Source organism: Mixophyes fleayi, chromosome 1, assembly GCF_038048845.1.
Source record: "Mixophyes fleayi isolate aMixFle1 chromosome 1, aMixFle1.hap1, whole genome shotgun sequence".
NCBI classification, from domain to species: domain Eukaryota; kingdom Metazoa; phylum Chordata; class Amphibia; order Anura; family Limnodynastidae; genus Mixophyes; species Mixophyes fleayi.
In genome coordinates, this window is record NC_134402.1 from 72,665 (window position 1) to 98,578 (window position 25,914).

General features: G+C 44.5%; 1 protein-coding gene across 1 annotated transcript in view; it reads left to right on the top strand.

The window, feature by feature from the left end:
• LOC142095197 (pepsin A-like) overlaps positions 1-25,914 on the top strand; it is an 81,153-nt gene that overhangs the window by 36,499 nt on the left and 18,740 nt on the right. The window contains exons 5-6 of the mRNA XM_075178106.1: positions 4,724-4,920; positions 19,054-19,164. Coding sequence (XP_075034207.1) covers positions 4,724-4,920; positions 19,054-19,164 — 308 coding nt within the window. The remainder of the gene's footprint in view (positions 1-4,723; positions 4,921-19,053; positions 19,165-25,914) is intronic.

Consider the following 25,914-nt stretch of genomic DNA (forward strand, 5'->3'; position numbering starts at 1 on the left):
GCTCAAGAGAAGAGTCTCATCAAATTCAGGTATATACTTTATATCCAAAACTACTCAATCAACTATGCTACTGTACTACCTGCAGGGGCTGGCTGGCTGGGGGGCATCTCCCCGCCCTGGACTGGTCACATAGTGGGCTACCTTGGCCTGGATCACTAAACCACCTGCATTTTTTTTCCTTTAAAATGTACCTAATAGGCTTTTGAGTTGAGTCTTGCCCCCTGGGCTAAAATTTGCCAGCCCTCCCCTGACTACCTGTGATATAATTGGTTTGCCTCATCCAAAATAACTAAATAGATACAATTTCAAAAATGCTCTTTGGAAATATTAATAAAAAGTAAATCGTAATTGTCCGAATAATATTACATAAGTAAATTCAATCTTTATTATTTCAGGCAATGCAACTAATTAAAAAATATATAAGTGATAATCTAGATATACAAAAGAAGTAGTTTGTTTGTTTGCTGGCGAATATCTTTAACACCCCTGCATCGATTGAGATGAAACCTATGCAAGCTGGTCCAGTTGGATCCTGGCTAAATTTTAGGGGCGTTAGGGTCCCGCTCGGATCTCTCATTGGTGTACGCTGGGCAGAACTTTAATCCCAGTAGCCTGTTCTGAGCCTTCCACTGGATAGATTTGGACGAAAACTTCACAGTGTCACGGGCACTAGGAGTCTTTGCCCAGGATATCACCAGATGATGGACTTACCAGAGTAGTATAGTTGGTAATATGGTACTCTGGTAGCAGGGTGACAACGGAACAGGAGAAACAGCAGATGATGAGAGAATGCTCGAGGAAAGTCTATGACTAGCAGCACTGGTACTGGGTAGATGACTGTAAACGAGGAACTAGCTGGACAAGGAAACGTGAGGATAGTCAGTGGTCTGCGTATAGCAAGTTGTACCACTGCTATAGTGAGGAGGAATGTCCAGGAGTAGCGAGGAGGTGATGAGAGTCAGCGGTCTGCGTATAGCAAGTTGTACCGCTGTCTAGGTGAAGGAATGGAATCCAGGTGAAGGTAGGTAACAGGGAAGTCAGTGGTCTGCGTATAGCAAGTTGTACCACTGCAATATATATGTGAGGAGGGGCACGAGGAGATGAATGCAATGCAGAGTATACACGGGCACACAGAACTTGATCCCACGATGATATCCACAATACAATGATAACTGAGCAGCACTGCTACATATACAAAGTCACAATAACTATCCAGACAATAGTGAACAAAGTCAATGGTAGCAATAGTCTCAGTGGATAGGAGACTCCGGAGGAGAACACAACTCAGTCCAGCTAGATATGCAATACACAAGCAAAGTCAATGAGAAGTATGCATACCGCGGTTCAGGAGAGCAGGCTGTCAGAGAGACGTGCAGAGATACCTGAACGGCTGAAGGCCGGCAGGAGGAGAGACCACTGGAAGGTGGAAGCGGTAATCAGGTTGGTGCAGCGCACGGCAGGTAAACCAGCATGAACGAGGCAATACTCTGGAAGCAGTAGTAAGAAGAACTGGAACGTGAAGAACACGGGAGAGTTGAGGCGGTCTGATATCCAGAGAGCAGCGGAGCGCTGACCCGATGAACACAGGAGAGTAGAAGTGAGCAGGAACTCTGTAGAAGCAACGGTGGCAGCGAATAGGAATCAGCTGGCTGCAGACACGATGCACACGGGAGAGTTGAAGTGAGCAGGAACTCTGTAGAAGCACGGAGGCAGCGGATAGGAATCAGCTGGCTGCAGACACGATGAACACAGGAGAGTTGAAGTGAGCAGGAACTCTGTAGAAGCAACGGTGGCAGCGAATAGGAATCAGCTGGCTGCAGACACGATGCACACGGGAGAGTTGAAGTGAGCAGGAACTCTGTAGAAGCACGGAGGCAGCGGATAGGAATCAGCTGGCTGCAGACACGATGCACACGGGAGAGTTGAAGTGAGCAGGAACTCTGTAGAAGCAACGGAGGCAGCGGATAGGAATCAGCTGGCTGCAGACACGATGAACACAGGAGAGTTGAAGTGAGCAGGAACTCTGTAGAAGCAACGGAGGCAGCGGATAGGAATCAGCTGGCTGCAGACACGATGAACACGGGAGAGTTGAAGTGAGCAGGAACTCTGTAGAAGCAACGGAGGCAGCGGATAGGAATCAGCTGGCTGCAGACACGATGAACACGGGAGAGTTGAAGTGAGCAGGAACTCTGTAGAAGCAACGGAGGCAGCGGATAGGAATCAGCTGGCTGCAGACACGATGAACACAGGAGAGTTGAAATGGTCTGGAAACCACAAACGAATAACAGGAATCAGCAGGAGCTGAATACACGAGGAAACACAGGAACACCTTCAGAGGCTCATGGGGAATGAGACTCCAAGATCAGGCAACGAGGTATTGACCACAGGTGCTTTAAATAGGGAGTGTTGCCTGATCAGCCAATTAACTAAAAGCAACAGGTACTGAAGGCTTGAAAGGGCTGCACATGCGCAGACCCTCAGGATGGTGGACGGCCACGGTTCCTGAATACACGAGAAGTAGCACTCACAGTCCGGTGAGTGACACACAGACTGGTAACATTGGATCCCAGAAGACATACAAGGGGGTTGAGGTGACAGTCGGACCTCCCGTTGGTGTACGCTAGCCAGAACTTTGACCCAGGGAGTCTGTTCTGAGGCTTCCACTGGATGTGTTACAACTCTACCTGTTCTTTGTATCTAGCAGCAATACCTCATACCACCAGAGGTGCTGCTGTTCTGTTACTGAACTCTTCTACATGCCTGAAGGAATTAATCTCCTTGCATGATGCCTAATTAGAACTGCACCTGTCGCACTGCTTCAAATACCTGCCTCAAGCTGTGCTCTGTGCAGTTTATCCATTTGTTCCTGGCTGCTGCCGCCCTGTTCCTGTGTTTGCTTCATTTCTGCTTGATCTTCTGTTGTGACCCTTGGCTTGATTCCTGGACCCTGCTGGTTTGCCTGTTGCCAGGGCCGGATTAAGGGAATGGAGGCCCCTGGGCTAAGGGGGCCTCCATTCCCCCAGGAGCCCCCCCCCCGTGATCCGAGCCGCCCCCTTCCCCGGTGATCCGAGCTGCCCCCCGGCACTTACCTCCTTCTCCTCCTTCCCCGGCGCGCTGTACGCTCTTTACTGAGGAGATCTCGTGAGAGTAAGACTCAAGAGATCTCCTCAGTAAGGAGACTACAGCGCACCGGGGAAGGACCGCAGTGATACTGCTCAGCAGCACTGATCGCGCCGGGGGCGCCTCCGCCCCCGACCGTTCAATACTGCTGCTGAGCAGTTTCAAGGGCCCCCTGGATGCCCGAGGCCCCTGGGCTGTAGCCCTGTTAGCCCTAGGGTTAATCCGGCCCTGCCTGTTGCCCTGACCTTCGGCTAGACTTCTGGACTTTGCTTGTACTTGTGTTGCTCAGACCTCTGCCTGGTCACTGGACTCTACTTCTCTGTTTGCTTACCTGGACAGAATCTTGCATCCTGGCATTGGGTAACTCACCATTCTTATCCCTGCATTCAAACTGTATTTGCATTCACTGGAACCTGTTATTTCTGTGGACATTTCCTGCCATTAGTCACCTGTTCATAACTGTGTTTAGAGTATACCTGTTAATCCTGCTTTCCGAAATCTGCATATTCTCAGACCAGAATCCTTGTCCTATATTTTGCCTGAATAAAGACATTTGGTTTCACACTTCTGTTGCTGCCTCGTGAATGCACTAGGGATCCTAACAGGATGGATTTGGAGGACATCTTATATATTAAATTCATTGGTCTGTTTGTTTGTTTCTCTGTCTGATTATGAATTCGGACACCCCTGCACTGATTGGGATGAAATCAACGTGAGGTGGTCCAGTTGGATCCTGGCCAGGTTTTAGGGGGATTAGGGTCCCGGTTGGTCCTCCCATTGGTGTACACTGCACAGAACTTTGACCCAGGAAGCGTGTTCTGAGCCTTCCACTGGATGGATTGGGATGAAAACTTCACAGACTGGTAACATTGGATCCCAGAAGACATACTTGAGGGTTGAGGTAACAGACACACCTCCTGTTGGTGTACGCTAGCCAGTACTTTGACCCAGGAAGCCTGTTCTGGGCCTTTCACTGGATGGATTTGTATTACATTTAATATAAAAACAGAAACGACACTGGGCAGCCAGCTAATAGGTGTGTTGGAAGAGCTCTAAGGTGCTAATTAATTTAAAATGTTGACACATTCAACTCATTGTAAACTTAATAACAGTTTTAGCCTGGCCAATGTTCTGAATTATGTGTAGGTGTGCTGCTTACTCCTTAGTGCTATTGTACAGGTGTAACCCGTCCCCCATGGTTACGTCACATAATACATGTATACACAGGCTATCTAGGTATAAAATGAACACACTAAAAATTCCTAGGGAATTGGGAGAATGTTCCTAAAGTTTATGACAAAAACATTATAAAGGTAATGAGCTTGTTGATATTTCTAATGGAAATGTCCAGCATGGATTAATGAAAGGATGTGGTGTGGGGGCCTTGAGCACCCTTTAGAGACCATGCATAGAGCTGTGAACCTCTAAGATCATAATAAGTATTACCACCCCACAGGGGAACAATGTAAATGATCTGTAGCTCCAGATACTTCATAAAGGGTCTGTGTGGGAAAGCACCAATGGAGAGGGAGCAATTATCATGTTTTGTGTGAAGATTGATACCTTGCTTAGAATTCTATCTAAATAACATTTTCCTTATAAGGTGGGGAGCATTATTGCTGAAAAACAAGGTCTCGTTCTAAGTGAGGCAGAGTCATTGTTTCTCTACTACTCACACTTCGATGGAATATTAGGATTAGGTTACCCCAGCCTTTCAGTGTCTGGCACTACTCCAGTATTTGACACCATGTGGAATGAAGGCTTAATAAGTCAAGATCTCTTCTCTGTGTATCTGAGCAGGTAAGAAACATTACGCATAAACAATTGCCAGGTATTACTTATATCAAACATATGGTCCCATAAATGATATTTAATACTATAGGTGGTTATCATTAAAGAGTCTAAGCCATTGTGACCTAAATGACTATGACTATATATTATGTACTATACTACAACTATACTATGGCTATAAATACTATACTATATTATGACTATATATATATATATATATATATATATATATATATATATATATATATATTTATTATGTTATGACTGGGATGATTATATTATGACTATAAATATTATACAACAATATGGCTGTGATATGACTATACTATAGGTATATATACTTACTTCTAGTTTCAGCAATTATGGAAAGCAAAAAATGTTTAAATTGCGTAATGGAATTCATCCTGAATCTGGGAGGTGATTTGAGTATCATGTGCAATACTTAAAAACATACTGTTTTTCCCGTACCCCTACCATTCCCCAAAAACAGTAACTTTCTTTCTATGAAAACCTCAATAAAAATATAATGATTAAAAGAAAACAAATGTCATTTAAAATAGACAGCTAAAGCTAAAATTATAATAAAATCAAAACTACAGAAATGGTTCATAATAATACAACATAAACAATTATAATACAACCCCAGCCCAATGATCTCATTAGGTCCAAGAAAGGGGAGTAGACGCTTATGTGGTCCCACTATCCCATGAAATATTGGAGTTAGATCTCTGAATAGTATTGGCTCATCGTATTAATTATTCTGATGCCGGCGTAAAGAAGGTTATTGCGGGCATGAAATTTCCATATGGACAAGCCACACTATCCTTTAATGAGGTTAATTAACATTTATAAACCATTCAGTAAATATGTCTGTAATATTCAGAAAGAAGTTGAATACAGAGCACTCACCATGTGAGAACAAATATATTTATTTCTTCATAGTACTTAAAAATCTATTAGAGCAAACTATGTTACCCCAAAGCATTACTCCCCAGACAGACTGCCTTGTGCCATCGCTATAGCCCTATACTTTATGAACATTGATGCCAAGTTATATGGCAACGTTATGGGAGGAATTCAGTTCCTAGCAATGTATCACAGCATGCCTCCGTAACAGTTGCAAATGCACAAGACAGATTTTTACTTGCACCCCATAGAGGTATGCAGGGAAATATGTGATGTTCAGGTATCAACATGCCCCATAATTAGTGATGTCCAGCAACTCATCGATAGGAATTGAATTCCTCCCTTGAATAGAGGAATCCTGACTGGAACCACACCTGCCAGATAGTTTTTTGGGCTCCTGAGCTGATTTGCAAAAGGAGCCTTCTCCCATCTCTGGATATTCGCTGAGCATGAGGGACTATTCCTAGGATTGCCCACTCAGGAGTGAAGGGGAGATAATTCACTAGCAAAGTTTCTGACTCTCAGCCAGAATGACTGAACCAATGAATATCCCCACAAACAATGATAGATATCTGCTTCTTCTTCGTGGCATGTTGCCCAATTATGTGAGAAGGATGAACCCATTAAAACTACAGTAAGGGGATAGATAAAATCTATAAAATATATTTAGGAATAGTTCAGTATACATACTTGCCGGAATCAGAGTCATACAGGGTTCTGAGGAGACATTCCATCGATAGGACGGGACACAACCATTGTGATAAAACAGAAGTCACATTATTGTATTGTAGTCGATCTCATATAAAGTTATTATGTGTGGTAATGGCTATGTCATGAGGGGGTGTGTAAGGGGTTCTGTCAATCTTGATGTAAACCAATCTTTATAACACTGTCAATGTAGTGTTTTGCCTGGAAGTAGGCAAAAGGGAAGGAGCTAAGATAACTGCGTGTAAGTGAGAACTCGTCTGATTTATCAGGTCACCAATAGTGTTTATACCTCTTCTCCTCCAAGCCATGAAAGTGTAGGAAAGGGTAGGATGATGTGCCCACCTAGGGTTACTAAGGGTTACAATATCCACTTGTGAAAATCTAAATGTGATTTGTGCCTCAGTATGTACCATACTTAACACATATTCCAAAGCAGAGAGTTGTTGATTTGTTGGGAAACTCCTTGATCGTGGAGGTGTAGAAAAGACACCAGAGTCATATTTGAAAGAAAGCTGCTCTCTAAGGGGGTGTCAGTGTAGCCAATCCCTAATGTAGCAGTGTTAGGCTGAATCATTATAGTGTGTTATACTAGGGAAATTAATTCCACCATTAGTTTTAGTTATGGCAGTTTAATGAAGCCAATTATATGTCATATTATTCTAGATACAGTTTCTGAAAATTTGGTTCAGAAGTTATGTTGTCCTATAATATAGTAAGATGTCGTCTGTGAGATCCTAATTTCATGGTTTCCAACCCGAATACCTTGGAATTCCGGTGCCTGCTGTAATATATGCAACAAGGAGTCTAACAACAGGTGTGAAAGTGCACAGCCCTGGAATGTTCCCCAGGGCATCTCCACTCTGTCCCCACAGTCCATTCAGAAGAAATGTAGTGAATGGTGTATTGTAAAAATAGCAGATGAGACAGTGAAGAAATGGGTGTTACTGAACTGAGAACTTTGTATTCATCACCCGTTTCTCACGGCTTAATGTACTTTTTAATCCTTGGCCCAGTGTAAGTATATACACCACAGCATCGGTGTATTATGTGTATTATTATTTCATGTTATTAGGTACATTTTGCACTTGCTATTACCTGCAATATTGTATGTATTAGAAATATATAGAATATTGCCATATAGTGTGCAAATAACAGGACAGCAGAAGTCATTTTGCTTGTGTTAGCTAATGTAATTACCATTTGTCTCAAATGTCCATTGTTATGAGGTGCAGTTTAGATTTGGATTGTAAACAAAACAATGAGTTAACTAGCTGGCAGCCCCATGTTAATTATCTAGGTCAACAGGTAATCTGAGAGGTAATTAGGTTAGAACTTCTAGATGATATGCAAATGTGCCTCCTCAGTACTATACTGGCTGAAATAGCATGGGAAATGTGTTAATATGTATCAATATAAATGTTATTGTATCAAAATATATCACAGACTCAGATTGTGTAATGTTGCAGCTACTATATGTAAAATGTCTTGTTGTTTCATGCAAGTGTGAAGTGTCATTCCTTAATGTTATGTTGTAACCCTTTGTTTAGTGTATCCAGCCAAATAGCTAATTGAGTCAAGTCATTCCATTATATAATCAAGGTAACAAAGACAGTATGTCTAACAGTTAAAGTGTCCACTGATAGCCCCCTGCTGTCAGGGGGGAGATTGAGACATTTGACCCTACTCACTGTGTATACAGCCAAGAATATAGAAAGAGGAGAATGCCAATAGAGCTATTCTAGCTTGGAGGATCCCGATGTACAAGACATCAGTGAAAAGGAATCTGGGCCAGGCATCATGGTGCCGCTGGAGGAAACCCTACCAGGACAGGGTCTGTATGAGTCAGTAACCCAGGCTGGGTGACACCGTAACTGTCTAATCGGTAGTGGTGATATTGCAGAGAGGATAAGACTCTGAAAGATACTGAGATTATTACATTGGAGTGCTGACTGCAAGAGGCTGCTGGAGGATACATGCTACCATTACCCTGTATCTTGTGAATGTCTTGTGGTGTTGTGCTGTTGTAATAAATCATTTTGGATATATTCTGGTCTACCAGAGTGAGTTGAATCCCTCTGCCATCCCAGCTAAGGGTGGTATCCTCACAGAGACCAATAAAGGTGGTTCTGAATGCTCCATTGGACAAATATTCATATAACTGTGTTCATAATACAGTGTTGAATGCCTTATTAGTGCCGCAGCTGAGGAGCATTGCAGTTGATTTCGGGCATATACAAAAGTAGTTGCCACTGCTACCCTGATGCCTTTAAATGAGTGGTGACCACACACAAACCCAGCAGGTGATCGTTCAACAGCCTAGAAAGAAGGAACTATAATCTGGCAGCCATCATTTTTGCTAAAATTTTAAATTTTATATTTAACAGTGTAATTGGTCTTGAAGAGCACTCCATCTGGGGATCTTTGTTTAACTTTAAAAGAAAGATGGTGTGTGCCTCAATAAAAGTGGGGTGGTGTAAGTTGTGTTTGCGAATCACATGATAAAGCTCTAAAAGGTATGGGATATGTTGTGTTGGGTCAAATTAATATGTATGACCAAGTCAAATACATCCCTTTGAGCTTGGGTTCATTTTGTGCTTGGGTTAAAGTCATGCTTCTTTTAATAATTTCTCTAAGGGGTCAACTGCGCTCCTTCTTGGCCCAACATACCTCAGGGGCTGAACCAGCACACCTGTACTATACCATGGCCTGCGCTCCTTGTTGGCCCAACATACCTCAGGGGCTGAACCAGCACACCCATACCATACCACAACCTGCGCTCCTTCTTGGCCCAACATACCTCAGGGGCTGAACCAACACACCCGTACCATACCACAACCTGCGCTCCTTCTTGGCCCAACATACCTCAGGGGCTGAACCATTACACCTGTACTATACCATGGCCTGCGCTCCTTGTTGGCCCAACATACCTCAGGGGCTGAACGAGCACACCCGTACTATACCATGGCCTGCGCTCCTTCTTGGCCCAACATACCTCAGGGGCTGAACCAGCACACCTGTACCATACCACAACCTGCGCTCCTTCTTGGCCCAACATACCTCAGGGGCTGAACCAGCACACCTGTACCATACCACAACCTGCGCTCCTTGTTGGCCCAACATACCTCCAGGGCTGTACCAGCACAACTGTACTATACCATGGCCTGCGCTCCTTGTTGGCCCAACATACCTCAGGGGCTGAACCAGCATACCCGTACCATACCACAACCTGCGCTCCTTCTTGGCCCAACATACCTCAGGGGCTAAACCAGCACACCCGTACCATACCACAACCTGCGCTCCTTGTTGGCCCAACATACCTCAGGGGCTGAAACAGCACACCCGTACCATACCACAACCTGTGCTCCTTCTTGGCCCAACATACTTTAGGGGCTGAACCAGCACACCTGTACTATACCATGGCCTGCGCTCCTTCTTGGCCCAACATACCTCAGGGGCTGAACCAGCACACCCGTACCATACCACAACCTGCGCTCCTTCTTGGCCCAACATACCTCAGGGGCTGAACCAGCACACCTCTACCATACCACAACCTGCGCTCCTTGTTGGCCCAACATACCTCAGGGGCTGAACCAGCACACCCGTACTATACCAATGCCTGCGCTCCTTGTTGGCCCAACATACCTCCGGGGCTGTACCAGCACACCTGTACTATACCATGGCCTGCGCTCCTTGTTGGCCCAACATACCTCAGGGGCTGAACCAGCACACCCGTACCATACCACAACCTGCGCTCCTTCTTGGCCCAACATACCTCAGGGGCTGAACCAGCACACCTGTACTATACCATGGCCTGCGCTCCTTGTTGGCCCAACATACCTCCGGGGCTGAACCAGCACACCTGTACTATACCATGGCCTGCGCTCCTTGTTGGCCCAACATACCTCTGGGGCTGTACCAGCACACCCGTACCATACCACTACCTGCGCTCCTTGTTGGCCCAACATACCTCCGGGGCTGTACCAGCACACCTGTACTATACCATGGCCTGCGCTCCTTGTTGGCCCAACATACATCAGGGGCTGAACCAGCACACCCGTACCATACCACAACCTGCGCTCCTTCTTGGCCCAACATACCTCAGGGGCTGAACCAGCACACCTGTACTATACCATGGCCTGCGCTCCTTGTTGGCCCAACATACCTCCGGGGCTGAACCAGCACACCTGTACTATACCATGGCCTGCGCTCCTTGTTGGCCCAACATACCTCTGGGGCTGTACCAGCACACCCATACCATACCACTACCTGCGCTCCTTGTTGGCCCAACATACCTCCGGGGCTGAACCAGCACACCTGTACTATACCATGGCATGCGCTCCTTGTTGGCCCAACATACCTCTGGGGCTGTACCAGCACACCCGTACCATACCACAACCTGCACTCCTTGTTGGCCCAACATACCTCCGGGGCTGTACCAGCACACCCGTACCATACCACAACCTGTGCTCCTTGTTGGCCCAACATACCTCAGGGGCTGAACCAGCACACCCATACCATACCACAACCTGCGCTCCTTCTTGGCCCAACATACCTCAGGGGCTGAACCAGCACACCTGTACTATACCATGGCCTGCGCTCCTTGTTGGCCCAACATACCTCCGGGGCTGAACCAGCACACCTGTACTATACCATGGCCTGCGCTCCTTGTTGGCCCAACATACCTCCGGGGCTGTACCAGCACACCTGTACTATACCATGGCCTGCGCTCCTTGTTGGCCCAACATACCTCCGGGGCTGTACCATCACACCCGTACCATACCACAACCTGTGCTCCTTGTTGGCCCAACATACCTCAGGGGCGGAACCAGCACACCTGTACTATACTGTGATGAAATGAGTTTGATAACCCTGTGAGCATGTCTCATTTCTCACATAATGTGGATTATAGTACTTTTTATAGCCCATGCTGTTTGTTCCCCAGCTCACCAGACTACAACTGCATTGTCCAATAACATGTGGCTAAGGGGACATTGTAGTTCAGTGTACATATGTATATTGTTTATTGTATATTGATAACTTGAAGTAAGGTTGCTATTCATTGTCTTTAAAGTGAAGCCAGGGGGATTATGGGTAGGGATCAGGCTGCCATGTGCCTGAGTAGGAAAACTAATTAGTGTCCATTGTTCTCACCAGGCTTGTCCAGACAGGCCATCTAACAGGGGAGGTTCTCTGAAAGGACAGTTCATCTTCACTCCCCTGTCTAGCCCCCCTCCCTTAGTCCAGCACTGACCAATGGTTAAGTAGAATAGATGCAAGGGTTTGCCCAGGGAGGGGAAAGACTGTGGAAATTAGACCTGTGATATATAAGGAACAACTCCAGGGGGGAGGGGTGTTCATGCTTGGATTTCATTCAGGAAGGTGCAAAATGGAGTTTTGAATTGTCGTTTTCTAACTCGAGTCTATATATGCAGCTGAGAGGGATCCATGAGTCATGAAGTCTGGACAGCAGGTGACTATATCTCCTTAAGTTATTGGGGTAAGGGACAGATGATGTGGTAAATCTGCCTGGCATTTATTTACTGTGTGTATATAATATTCTAGTGTTGTTTGTATGACAATAAATATACTGTTGTATTTTTATAACTGCATTTTGCCTGAGTGACCATACGAATCCTAGAAGGTACTGGGTAGCACTGGGCCAGATAAACCCGGTATCTTCACATATACCATGGCCTGCGCTCCTTGTTGGCCCAACATTCCTCCGGGGCTGAACCAGCACACCCATACCCATACTGCAACCTGCGCTCCTTGTGGGCCCAACCTACCTCTGGGGCTGAACTGGCACACCTGTACCATACCACAACCTGCGCTCCTTGTTGGCCCAACCTACTTCCGGGGCTGTACCAGCACACCCGTACCATACCACAACCTGCGCTCCTTCTTGGCCCAATATACCTCAGGAGATGAACCAGCACACCTGTACTATACCACAACCTGCGCTCCTTGTTGGCCCAACCTACCTCCGGGGCTGAACCAGCACACCTCTACCATACCACAACCTGTGCTCCTTCTTGGCATAACATATCTCAGGAGCTGAACCAGCACACCTGTACTATACCATGGCCTACGCTCCTTGTTGGCTTATCATACCTCCGGGGCTGAACCAGCACACCTGTACTATACCATGGCCTGCGCTCCTTGTTGGCCCAACATACCTCTGGGGCTGTACCAGCACACCCGTACCATACCACTACCTGCGCTCCTTGTTGGCCCAACATACCTCCGGGGCTGAACCAGCACACCTGTACTATACCATGGCCTGCGCTCCTTGTTGACCCAACATACCTCTGGGGCTGTACCAGCACACCCGTACCATACCACAACCTGCACTCCTTGTTGGCCCAACATACCTCAGGGGCTGTACCAGCACACCCGTACCATACCATAACCTGTGCTCTTTGTTAGCCCAACATACCTCAGGGGCTGAACCAGCACACCCATACCATATCACAACCTGCGCTCCTTCTTGGCCCAACATACCTCAGGGGCTGAACCAGCACACCTGTACTATACCATGGCCTGCGCTCCTTGTTGGCCCAACATACCTCCGGGGCTGAACCAGCACACCTGTACTATACCATGGCCTGCGCTCCTTGTTGGCCCAACATACCTCCGGGGCTGTACCAGCACACCTGTACTATACCATGGCCTGCGCTCCTTGTTGGCCCAACATACCTCCGGGGCTGTACCATCACACCCGTACCATACCACAACCTGTACTCCTTGTTGGCCCAAAATACCTCAGGGGCTGAACAAGCACACCTGTACTATACTGTGATGAAATGAGTTTGATAACCCTGTGAGCATGTCTCATTTCTCACATAATGTGGATTATAGTACTTTTTATAGCCCATGCTGTTTGTTCCCCAGCTCACCAGACTACAACTGCATTGTCCAAAAACATGTGGCTAAGGGGACATTGTAGTTCAGTGTACATATGTATATTGTTTATTGTATATTGATAACTTGAAGTAAGGTTGCTATTCATTGTCTTTAAAGTGAAGCCAGGGGGATTATGGGTAGGGATCAGGCTGCCATGTGCCTGAGTAGGAAAACTAATTAGTGTCCATTGTTCTCACCAGGCTTGTCCAGACAGGCCATCTAACAGGGGAGGTTCTCTGAAAGGACAGCTCATCTTCACTCCCCTGTCCAACCCCCCTCCCTTAGTCCAGCACTGACCAATGGTTAAGTAGAATAGACGCAAGGGTTTGCCCAGGGAGGGGAAAGACTGTGGAAATTAGACCTGTGATATATAAGGAACAACTCCAGGGGGAGAGGAGGTTTATGCTTGGATTTCATTCAGGAAGGTGCAAAATGGAGTTTTGAATTGTCGTTTTCTAACTCGAGTATATATATGCAGCTGAGAGGGATCCATGGGTCATGAAGTCTGGACAGCAGGTGACAATATCTCCTTAAGTTATTGGGGTAAGGGACAGATGATGTGGTAAATCTGCCTGGCATTTATTTACTGTGTGTACATAATATTGTAGTGTGATTTGTATGACAATAAATATACTGTTGTATTTTTATAACTGCATTTTGCCTGAGTGACCATACGAATCCTAGAAGGTACTGGGTAGCACTGGGCCAGATAAACCCGGTATCTTCACATTTTTGGTGGCAAGCAGTGGGGTCACTCAGTCCCAGGTCTTCTCTGGGTAGAGCTGCAGGGGAACTGTATCGTGATACATTCCAGGGCTCTGCAAAGCAGTTAGCACTAGAAACCAGTTACCACATTATCCTAAACTTACTCCTAAAGGCTTTAAGGTAGAAAGTGTCACGAAAAGCGTTGTGGGCTTTAGGCAAGGGAAGATGCCGCCTAAGTGCCGATTTGATAAGGGGAAGCGCACCCCACCAGAGGAGAGCGGAAGATGAAACCGTGTCTCAAAGAGGGGAAATCACAGTGAGGTGATCCCTGGAAGTAAAATGGCTGTGAGCTCTAGGAACAAGAGAGCAGGTCACAGCCCAGTGTTGCAAAAGTTCCCAAAGGAAGGGATGAAGCAGTCCAGTACAACCAGGAGAAAGGTGTACTGGGATGAAGGACTGTGGGAGTGTCTGCAGGATGGGGATATGGATGTGTTGCACCACCCCACCACAATGCAGCACATTTTGGATTATTGGGATGAGGAGTGCCCAAAGATTATTATGTGGGAAGGAGCCAGTCTACAGGAGAAATTGGAGAACCTGTTGGATGTGTTCCTAATGTTGAAAGAGGAGGCAAGTGCCTGTAATTTTCGGGATGAACAAGCATGGGATGATTTTACACATGAAGTTATTTGTACTATGCAGAATCTGGCCAAGGGAGAATCCAGATACAACAATAATCCGCAGTACAAACAAGACGTAAATGGACTATTACAGCACAGGGACATGCCTGATGAATCCCCTGCAAATGTATTAATAGAATCTGTCCCATTAGCAGATTCTACAGATCCACTAGAGACAATGAGTATGGAGGAGCTGATAGTGGAATGCCAGATCCGGGGTGTACCTTACCTGTACTGCACGCACAGGGATATCCTGAAACATTTGTTAAAAGATCAGGAGAATCCCATCAATGCCTTTAGTGTTTATAGAAAATGGATGCTCACTTTAGGTCCCCATATACCTCTCTAGGAACAAATGCAATGTCTGCAACAGAGTTTTGAAGAAGCAGAGGATGAGGTATGGCAGCAAGGATTTACGGACACTGAAATGTGGCAGGATCAGTGTTATCGAGTGAATACTGAAAAATGCCAATTGTAATATCTTTTGTCACACTCTAAAAAGATGGCTGCTCAGTCTGTTACTCAGGGGGAGGTCCATCCCAGTGGATTAAATACAGTTGTCCAAGCTACTATCTTGGGGGAGACTGGAGAAGAACTGCTTGGTGAGGATGTTGTACCTCTGACTACTCAGAAAGGATTAGGAAAAATTCTCCCATTTGGTGACTTGGATGGAAAAGAGCTACCAAGTAAGTACCATGTAGTAGCATCTTCTGATAATTTGCCAGTGTTATTGGAACCTGAGACTGTGTCTGAGTTAGAACAGAATTACAGAAAAGACCAGTTATCCATCCCTGTTGTGCCTGAAAAGAATTTGTTTAATGAAGTAACACAGGATACCGCATGTGTGCTCTCCGGAGCAAGTGATGTACAGCTGTACCCAATTGTGACAGAAGAGAATCATAAACTTGCGCAACATATGATCTCAGCAGAAATCATATTTACAGACTGTAGGACAGAATTAATGGGAGAGGATAAAGGAATTGTCATGTCAGAGGCCACTATCATGGGGCCCGGGGAAAACTACACTTATGCCCTCCCCAATGCAGAATTGGCAGATGAGGAGATGTTGACTGAGTGGGTGTCTGAGAGGGCACCAGCACAGCAAGATTCACCAGCCCCACAAGCTTTGAACCATCGCACTACAGCTCCAAATCTGGGAATCCAAGACCCAATACCAGAGGCCTGCACTGGACCATCCACTTTGTTTTGCTACCAGGAGGACAAGTCTGTGTCCAATGAGGATTCACACTACCCCGATGCGCCAGAGGCGAGGGAAGTAGTGCAACAGTTGGATGTGGTAGCAGGGGAGGGCGGATGCACACCAACATATTTACAGGGGCACCCACATGTGGTTTGGGAGGGGGACAGAGGATTCCCCATAAGCAAAGAATTAATGGAGCCCCCACGCTTGCCTGCCACTGGGCAGTTGTCCCTTGAGTGTTTGGGGAAGGAGGGATTGGATCTTTGCCAGAAACCAACGGACAAGGAGCCAGAAAGTTTGCCTGCCACTTGGCAGTTTTCACTCGAATATGTGGGGGAGGGGAGTATGGTCTCCAGAAACAGAGGACAGGCCAAGGGACTATTTGCAGTTGGGCAATTAAGGGTGGATAAGGCACCCAAGGGATGTTGGACTACAATTCTAATACAATGGATGTATGCACCGGAGTGGCCTAGTTTTATTGTTGTCTCATCTTATGACACAGGGCAGCATAAACCCCCACTCCAGCTGGGTGGGATGATATCCCTGCAGCCATGGGACCCTGGTGGGAGATTGAGGAACTGTGTACTGCTGTCTACCTTGCCATCAGACCCAGGAGAAACCACAGCAGGCCAGAGATTTTGGACTTGGGGGAGAAAGGTTTACTTGGAGCAAGGGAGCCACTGGGGAACAAGGGCTAAAAAAGTAGGGGAGGTATATGTGATGAAATGAGTGTGATAACCCTGTGAGCATGTCTCATTTCTCACATAATGTGGATTATAGTACTTTTTATAGCCCATGCTGTTTGTTCCCCAGCTCACCAGACTACAACTGCATTGTCCAATAACATGTGGCTAAGGGGACATTGTAGTTCAGTGTACATATGTATATTGTTTATTGTATATTGATAACTTGAAGTAAGGTTGCTATTCATTGTCTTTAAAGTGAAGCCAGGGGGATTATGGGTAGGGATCAGGCTGCCATGTGCCTGAGTAGGAAAACTAATTTGTGTCCATTGTTCTCACCAGGCTAGTCCAGACAGGCCATCTAACAGGGGAGGTTCTCTGAAAGGACAGCTCATCTTCACTCCCCTGTCCAACCCCCCCCCTAGTCCAGCACTGACCAATGGTTAAGTAGAATAGACGCAGGGGTTTGCCCAGGGAGGGGAAAGACTGTGGAAATTAGACCTGTGATATATAAGGAACAACTCCAGGGGGGAGGGGTGTTCATGCTTGGATTTCATTCAGGAAGGTGCAAAATGGAGTTTTGAATTGTCGTTTTCTAACTCGAGTCTATATATGCAGCTGAGAGGGATCCATGAGTCATGAAGTCTGGACAGCAGGTGACTATATCTCCTTAAGTTATTGGGGTAAGAGACAGATGATGTGATAAATCTGCCTGGCATTTATTTACTGTGTGTATATAATATTCTAGTGTTGTTTGTATGACAATAAATATACTGTTGTATTTTTATAACTGCATTTTGCCTGAGTGACCATACGAATCCTAGAAGGTACTGGGTAGCACTGGGCCAGATAAACCCGGTATCTTCACATATACCATGGCCTGCGCTCCTTGTTGGCCCAACATTCCTCCGGGGCTGAACCAGCACACCCGTACCCATACTGCAACCTGCGCTCCTTGTGGGCCCAACCTACCTCTGGGGCTGAACCAGCACACCTGTACCATACCACAACCTGCGCTCCTTGTTGGCCCAACCTACTTCCGGGGCTGTACCAGCACACCCGTACCATACCACAACCTGCGCTCCTTCTTGGCCCAACATACCTCAGGAGCTGAACCAGCACACCTGTACTATACCACAACCTGCGCTCCTTGTTGGCCCAACCTACCTCCGGGGCTGAACCAGCACACCTGTACTATACCATACCACAACCTGCGCTCCTTCTTGGCATAACATATCTCAGGAGCTGAACCAGCACACCTGTACGATACCATGGCCTGCGCTCCTTGTTGGCCCAACATACCTCAGGGGCTGAACCAGCACACCTGTACTATACCATGGCCTGCGCTCCTTGTTGGCCCAACATACCTCCGGGGCTGAACCAGCACACCTGTACTATACCATGGCCTGCGCTCCTTGTTGGCCCAACATTCCTCCAGGGCTGAACCAGCACACCTGTACCATACCACAACCTGCGCTCCTTGTTGGCCCAACCTACCTCCGGGGCTGAACCAGCACACCTGTACCATACCACAACCTGCGCTACTTCTTGGCCCAACATACCTCAGGGGCTGAACCAGCACACCTGTACTATACCATGGCCTGCGCTCCTTGTTGGCCCAACATTCCTCCGGGGCTGAACCAGCACACCCGTACCATACCACAACCTGCGCTCCTTGTTGGCCCAACCTACCTCAGGAGCTGAACCAGCACACCTGTACCATATCAGGAAGCGAACACCGGATCCAGGGGTTGGGAATGGGAGGGAGGGATGCTTGCCTTTGAACCAAGAGAGCTAACTAACTCCTCCCCGCTCTTATAATCTGTTCCCTTGCCCCTGCCCCCCTTATGACACTTGCCTAAGCATCACCACACCTTGTTGCTTTCTTAACCCTTAGTAATCCACATAGTTATGTACACAAACCACATCTTTTAATTTCCCTCGGGCTTAATCCATCATTCAGTTCTACTTACTATTGGTGATACCTTTATTAACTAGAGTGATTGGTTACATTATTTCCATACTCTTACTACCTGCAATTGATTGTGCACTCTCTTCGAGAATCCCTCTGTACTTGGCTATGTCAAGGCCACCAGCACATGATCTCAGGGTTCATGTGATCTAGTCAGCTACATGGCCTGAGAGGATCACAAGGTCCTGGATCAGAACAATAGGCCAGATTAACGTGGGGCATGCATCATCGTTAGTATGGTAGCTTTAGTGCAGATTTTTGCTAACGCTTACAGAGCTGTGAGTAAAAATCAGCATTGAAATTACAGGACTAAGTATAGAGGGGATTGTATAAATAGGTGGAAGAACAGCATATCCTAATTTATTTTTGGTTACTATCCCATAGTGGAAATGGCAGTGTGATCACATTTGGTGGAATAGATAACTCTCATTATACCGGAAGTCTGCAGTGGGTGCCGGTCACAGAGCAGAAATTCTGGCAGATCACAATAAACAGGTTAGTAAAATCTATTTGAACATTTTTTGGGTATTATGAACATTTCAGCAAAGTTCATTGAGCTAATTTATTTAAGTTTACAGCATGTTAAGTGAGGCTGGTTTAATGCAGGGTTAATAATGTTTGTGTTTGGTGAGGGACGGTGTTAGGAGTTTATTATGTGTGTGAGTCGCTGTACAGCTCATTATATATATAGGCGTTCTGTAAGCAAAGAGCATACTTGCCAACTCTCCCGGAATATCAGGGAGACTCCCGAAATCTGGGTCAGTCTCCCGGGCTCCCGGGAGAGGGCAATTCTCCCGATTCCCGGGCGACGGTGGAAATTGAATGGGGGAGGCGGGGCTTATCGGCATCACGGGCGCGTCATTATGGCCCCGCCCCCTTGTTTTATTGGACGGGAGAAGTAGTGACAGCTTTGGGGGCGTGGCTAACGGCGGAAATCTTCGAGCCCTGCCCCCACACGCCCACCTGACCCCCGGACCTCCCGGAACTTAACCTGCCAATGTTGGCAACTATGGCAAAGAGGCAGCAGATACAAACCCCTCAGTATGCTCATAGCCTGCAAGGAATGGTATCATAAAATTGTATATAGCGTCCATACTATGTATAACGTATATAACACTGTATATAGCGTACACACTATGTATAACATATATAACACTGTATATAGCGTACACACTATGTATAACATATATAACACTGTATATAACGTACATACTATGTATAACATATATAACACTGTATATAACGTACATACTATGTATAACATATATAACACTGTATATAGCGTCCATACTATGTATAACGTATATAACACTGTATATAGCGTACATACTATGTATAACATATATAACAATGTATATAGCGTACACACTATGTATAACGTATATAAAATTGTATATAGTGTCCATACTATGTATAACGTATATAACACTGTATATAGCGTACACACTATGTATAACATATATAACACTGTATATAGCGTACACACTATGTATAACATATATAACACTGTATATAACGTACATACTATGTATAACATATATAACACTGTATATAACGTACATACTATGTATAACATATATAACACTGTATATAGCATACACACTATGTATAACATATATAAAACTGTATATAGCGTACATACTATGTATAACGTATATAACACTGTATATAGCGTACACACTATGTATAACGTATATAAAACTGTATATAGCGTACATACTATGTATAACGTATATAACACTGTATATAGCGTACACACTATGTATAACGTATATAAAACTGTATATAGCGTACATACTATGTATAACGTATATAACACTGTATATAGCGTACACACTATGTATAACGTATATAAAACTGTATATAGCGTACATACTATGTATAACGTATATAACACTGTATATAGCGTACACACTATGTATAACGTATATAAAACTGTATATAGCGTACATACTTTGTATAACATATATAATACTGTATATAGCGTACATACTATGTATAACATATATAAAACTGTATATATCATACAATAGACTCTTTATAACGTACATACATATTGCATATGTGATCAGATCCAGAGGTTTGCCACCCCCCCCCCCACCCCCACATGTGAAGGCCATCTTTATGCTGCTTTATGTGCTCTGACACCGGCGGGGGTTAATTCACTGGCGTTTGGCAGCGAGTGTGTATAATAGTAAATAAAAATGTATACAATAAAAATAACTGTATTTTAAAAGAGTGCTGCATCACCGAATGTGTTAAGCCCCAGAACTTGACTTCACGAAGAGTAAAAATGTATATTTAAATAAATGAAAACTAATATGTAATGTATGGGCGCTGCAGCAGTATGTATATTAAATGTTTATTTAATAAAGAGTTCCTACTGTTCCTTGGTGGTCCAATGGGGATCTGGGGGCTCCCCCATGTGGTTTTTTTCCCACTGTTCCAATCCTTGTCCGTGGAACCAGAGTGCTGTGGAGCCAGAGGGTCCCCCAATCCTTGGTGGTCTAGCTGGATGTGAACCCTGCCGGTATCTGTAGCTCTGTGGCTGCTGGAGGGGTCTTGCAACGGTGTCTTCTGGATTCAAATGAATCCAAGAGACGCGGAGCATGCTGGGGAACCCAGCATGATAAAAATATTGGCATGAGGACAGCAGTTATAGTAAGCTGCCCACTGGCTCAGCTCTTTGCCCAGCTCCCACTTTTTCTTATTCTCACAAATATAAAGCAATGGATATTTCTGAATATTGTTGTCAAACGTCACAGCAGCTCTGAGGATCAACTTCATACCAAAAACAAAGCTATTTTAGGATCTACTGGTCTACCATTTCTGTTCAGCGTGGGACCTACAGAGCTCAGCTGTAATTGCTGTTTCAACATCTGTTCAGCTGCCCACTGAGCTCAGCTGTGATCGCTGTTACCATCTCTGTTTGTCTGCTGGACCCTCTGTACCCAGCTGTCAGCATCCTCCTGGAACTCGTCATGTCAGAGCTGCAGAAACTGCCTATTCCATTAACCACAGCCAGGGGGCGGTAAAGTATCCTTCACCTCATCCATTGTCCTGCAAAAATTTGAATCAATTGTTCTTTTCCACTCTCTCATTACCTACCCTAACTAATACACATTCATTCACATCTCTCCATCGTGCACCCACTCAATTTACACTCTCTCCTATTCACTGTCACCGTACTTCTTTCTAGATTTCTGAAATCCGAGCCCACCCGAACGTTGCGGATCCGAGACAGATCCGAGTATTCCCGCCAATTGCAAACTGAAAGCGAGGCTCTGAGTCATAATCCCGCTGTCGGATCTCGCGATACTCGGATCCTATAAATTCCCCGCTAGTCGCCGCCATCTTCACTCGGGCATTGATCAGGGTAGAGGGAGGGTGTGTTAGGTGGTCCTCTGTCCTGCTATATCTCGTGTTGTTCAGTTCTGTGCTGTGCTGTGCTCTGTGTTCTGCTCAGTCCAGTGGTGCTGTGTCCTGTGCTCTGTCCTTCTGAGTTCAGTGGTGCTGCTGGGTCCTGTGCTGTGTCCTGTTCAGTCCAGTGGTGCTGTGTCCTGTGCTCTGTCCTTCTGAGTTCAGTGGTGCTGCTGGGTCCTGTGCTGTGTCCTGTTCAGTCCAGTGGTGCTGTGTCCTGTGCTCTGTCCTTCTAAGGGCATTGTTATTTCCCCATTACTCCCAAATTATAAAAAATTTCAAAAATAGTTATAAAAAAAATTACAAAAAAAGTAATTATATATAAAAAAAAAAATATCCCAAAACAATCCTGCAGTATAAGTCCATTGATACTGCTATATTACAAAGTTCACTCATTCTGCAGTATAAGTCCAGTGGTGCTGCAATATTACAAAGTTCACACATTCTGCAGTATAAGTCCATTGGTACTGCAATATTACAAAGTTCACTGATTTTGCAGTATAAGTCCATTGTTACTGCCATATTACAAATTTCACTGATTCTGCAGTATAAGTCCAGTGGTACTGCAATATTACAAAGTTCACTGATTTTGCAGTATAAGTCCATTGTTGTTACTGCCATATTACAAATTTCACTGATTCTGCAGTATAAGTCCAGTGGTACTGCTGTATAACTCCAGTCCAGTGGTACTCTCCTGTGCCGCATATAATTTTTAAAGGCTTCGCCGAGTGTGTGTGGCTTAGGGGTACACTCTCTTGTGTTACATATAATGCAGAACAAAAGTTTGGAGGATAAAGTAGGGAAAGATCCAGACCCACTTCCTCCTAATGCTGAAGCTGCTGCCACTAGTCATGACATAGACGATGAAATGCCATCAACGTCGTCTGGCAAGCCCAATGCCCAATCTCCTAGTACAGGGCATGTAAAATCCAAAAAGCCCAAGTTCAGTAAAAGTAGCAAAAAGAGAAACTTAAAATCATCTGAGGAGAAATGTAAAGTTGCCAATATGCCATTTACGACACGTAGTGGCAAGGAACGGCTTAGGCCCTGGCCCGTGTTCATGACTAGTGGTTCAGCTTCACCCAAGGATCTTAGCCCTCCTCCTCCTCCCCCCCCCCCACAAAAAATTGAAGAGAGTTATGCTGTCAGCAACAAAACAGCAAACAATTCGAACAAAACACTCTTCACCGCACCAAGCTTAACCCCAAATAGAGTCATTCAAAAAAATCTTCTTACTTCATCTTGGGGAGGTGCTCCTACACAGTATGAACATATCATCTAAAAAAGAGGGGGAAAAGATAGGGGGAAGGGATAAAGAAAATGTGTATAAAGGGCACTCTTTTACTAAACGTAATGTAATGAGTTTCTGTTAAGATTAATATCTTTATTACATAGATTCAATTAGCGAAATAATAAAAACACTGTGTGAATGAACATACTGACCTATTACACTAGGTGAACATACTGTTAAGAAGTAGTAATAATACTACTGTGCTGTCTCACTGTATTCTAAATAACTATTAATAGTAACATATATGTATAATAATGTAATCACGTACACTATATACATCTGTTATTCTCAATATGTATAGACATAGAGGTCCCTTTAAATATAAAGTCAAAACCTTTGGTCCTGGTATATTAGTGTATATAAACAGAAGAACACTATGCATATAGTCCTACTACTCTATGTACATCCTCTCAAAGCCTGTATATTATCTCCTGCTAGTGAGTCGCTGGTTAACCCAGTAAACTAAATAGATCAACTATTGTGGTGTAATGATATATATATTCACCACCATTAACCTCTATCCAATGTAGTAAATTACTAAGTGCCAGGCTTCACCTAACAACTAGTATTAATAATACTGCTTTTCATCTGCTATTGGATGCACGCTGTTACGTGAAGTATCTAATATCGTGAGATACTTATTGATATTATAAGCTCCCTCAGACAGACTTGGGTAATATTGAACCTGATCCCTTAGGTTGATATAGTAGAGTGTTAGAGTAACCTCAAGGCATAACATTAAACTTTAGTCATCAGATAAACCGCTCGAGATTCATTCAGTACTGTGGTATCTGGCATGCCTCATTGGCTATATCCCTTTCTCCTTCAGCTATGCTGCTGTTAGATTTACTATAATGAGCCCATAGACTCGTTGCGGCGTGGGTTGCTTCACACTGTGATCATTTCTCCCAGACTGTCTGAGTAGAGTATTATACGGGGTTTAATACTGGATGTTTATTAAATATAATTATATTATCAGATGTAGTAGCATGAGATACTTAATGATATTCTAAGCTCTCTCAGTCAGACTTAGATAATATAGAGCGTGACCCCTTGTATCCCTTTCCCCTTCAGCTGTGCTGCTATGAGATTTGCTATAATGAGCCCATTAGCAGCTATGCTGGAGACTTGTTACAGCGTGGGTTATTTCACATTCTAATCATTTCTCCCAAACTGTCTGAGAAGAGTGTTATGCAGAACTCAATATTTCTTTGTGATAGTAGTGTTATCTGATAAAACACTCAGAACTTGCTTAGGGTTTTAGAGGACCTCCTAATAGGGTCTATCCATTGCTGTAGAGCTAATCTATTAAGGAGTACTCCTAACTATCTGGCAAGCCCATAAACCACCTACATGGAGTATCGTCTAGCTATCGATCACTATCTATAATACAGATCTCGCTGTGTCTGTCTAAGATACTATACTACATAACCCCGCTAATGTCTAAGAGGGAGGACTAGTAGTAGGCTTATAACAGATTAGTATTAGAACGTGTAAAAACAGTGAGCTCAGCTGGACGCCAACGCGCGTTTCGCTAAGAGCTTTATCAAGGCAACCCGATGTGGGGCAACAATAGGCTATTTAAGCGTGTGACCACGCCCCTAAATGACGTTACATCTGTTCCCAGTCTAGGCTCCGTTCGTAATCGAGCCAGTCAGAGGTGGTTCCTCCTATCACGTGATCCAGCTCAGGAACGAGCCCCTGAACTGGTCTTGTTCTAAAAAAGGAAACTATAGTAACCATCTAACAATAAGCTGGTATCAATAGTCTCTTATGATACCTACACATCTATTCATAATGAGTATAATATGCGGTACAATTAATAAATTACCTTTATCTGTCTATTAAGCTGTAAATATAAAGTCTCTAAGGTAAGTATAATAAATCATATATTTAATACATTAATATTATTGATCTCTTCGAATGCATACACATAGATATAAGGATCCCAGGATATATAGAGTGAAAAGGTGTCATGTTAAGTTCTCAATTCATCTTTCTAACAGGAAATATTAGTGTAACAGCTAACTCTAATAAACACCAATAATTATCAAAGTGAATACGTGTCAAATACTGAAAAATAAATAATAAAATGTATAGTGATTAATTACAAAAGGAGCCGACAGGATTTCATCCCCAGGCCCAATAGTGAGCTTATATACATAAATTACTATAGTGTAATACTAATTAATTATATAACTAATAATGAACCACTTAACTAATGTGAACTATATGAGGTATTATTTTATGTATACCATATAAAAGTGAAACTATGCAAATATTTATTCTATAAAGGTGATAAAATCCTAAACCAACAAAACCCAAAAAAGCAAAGAGTGAAGGTTTAAATCTAACTAAATAGCTACATAGTCTCATAATAATTACCGCTATGTCTATTTAAGGTATTTAAGGTATTTGTCCACAAGTTAAGATTTTCAGGGAACTGGTCTCGCAGGATTTAGATCAACTCCTTCTTAAATCGTCTAAAAACAGACCATATAAAAGCAATATCAGTAAGGCTGAGAGAACAATAT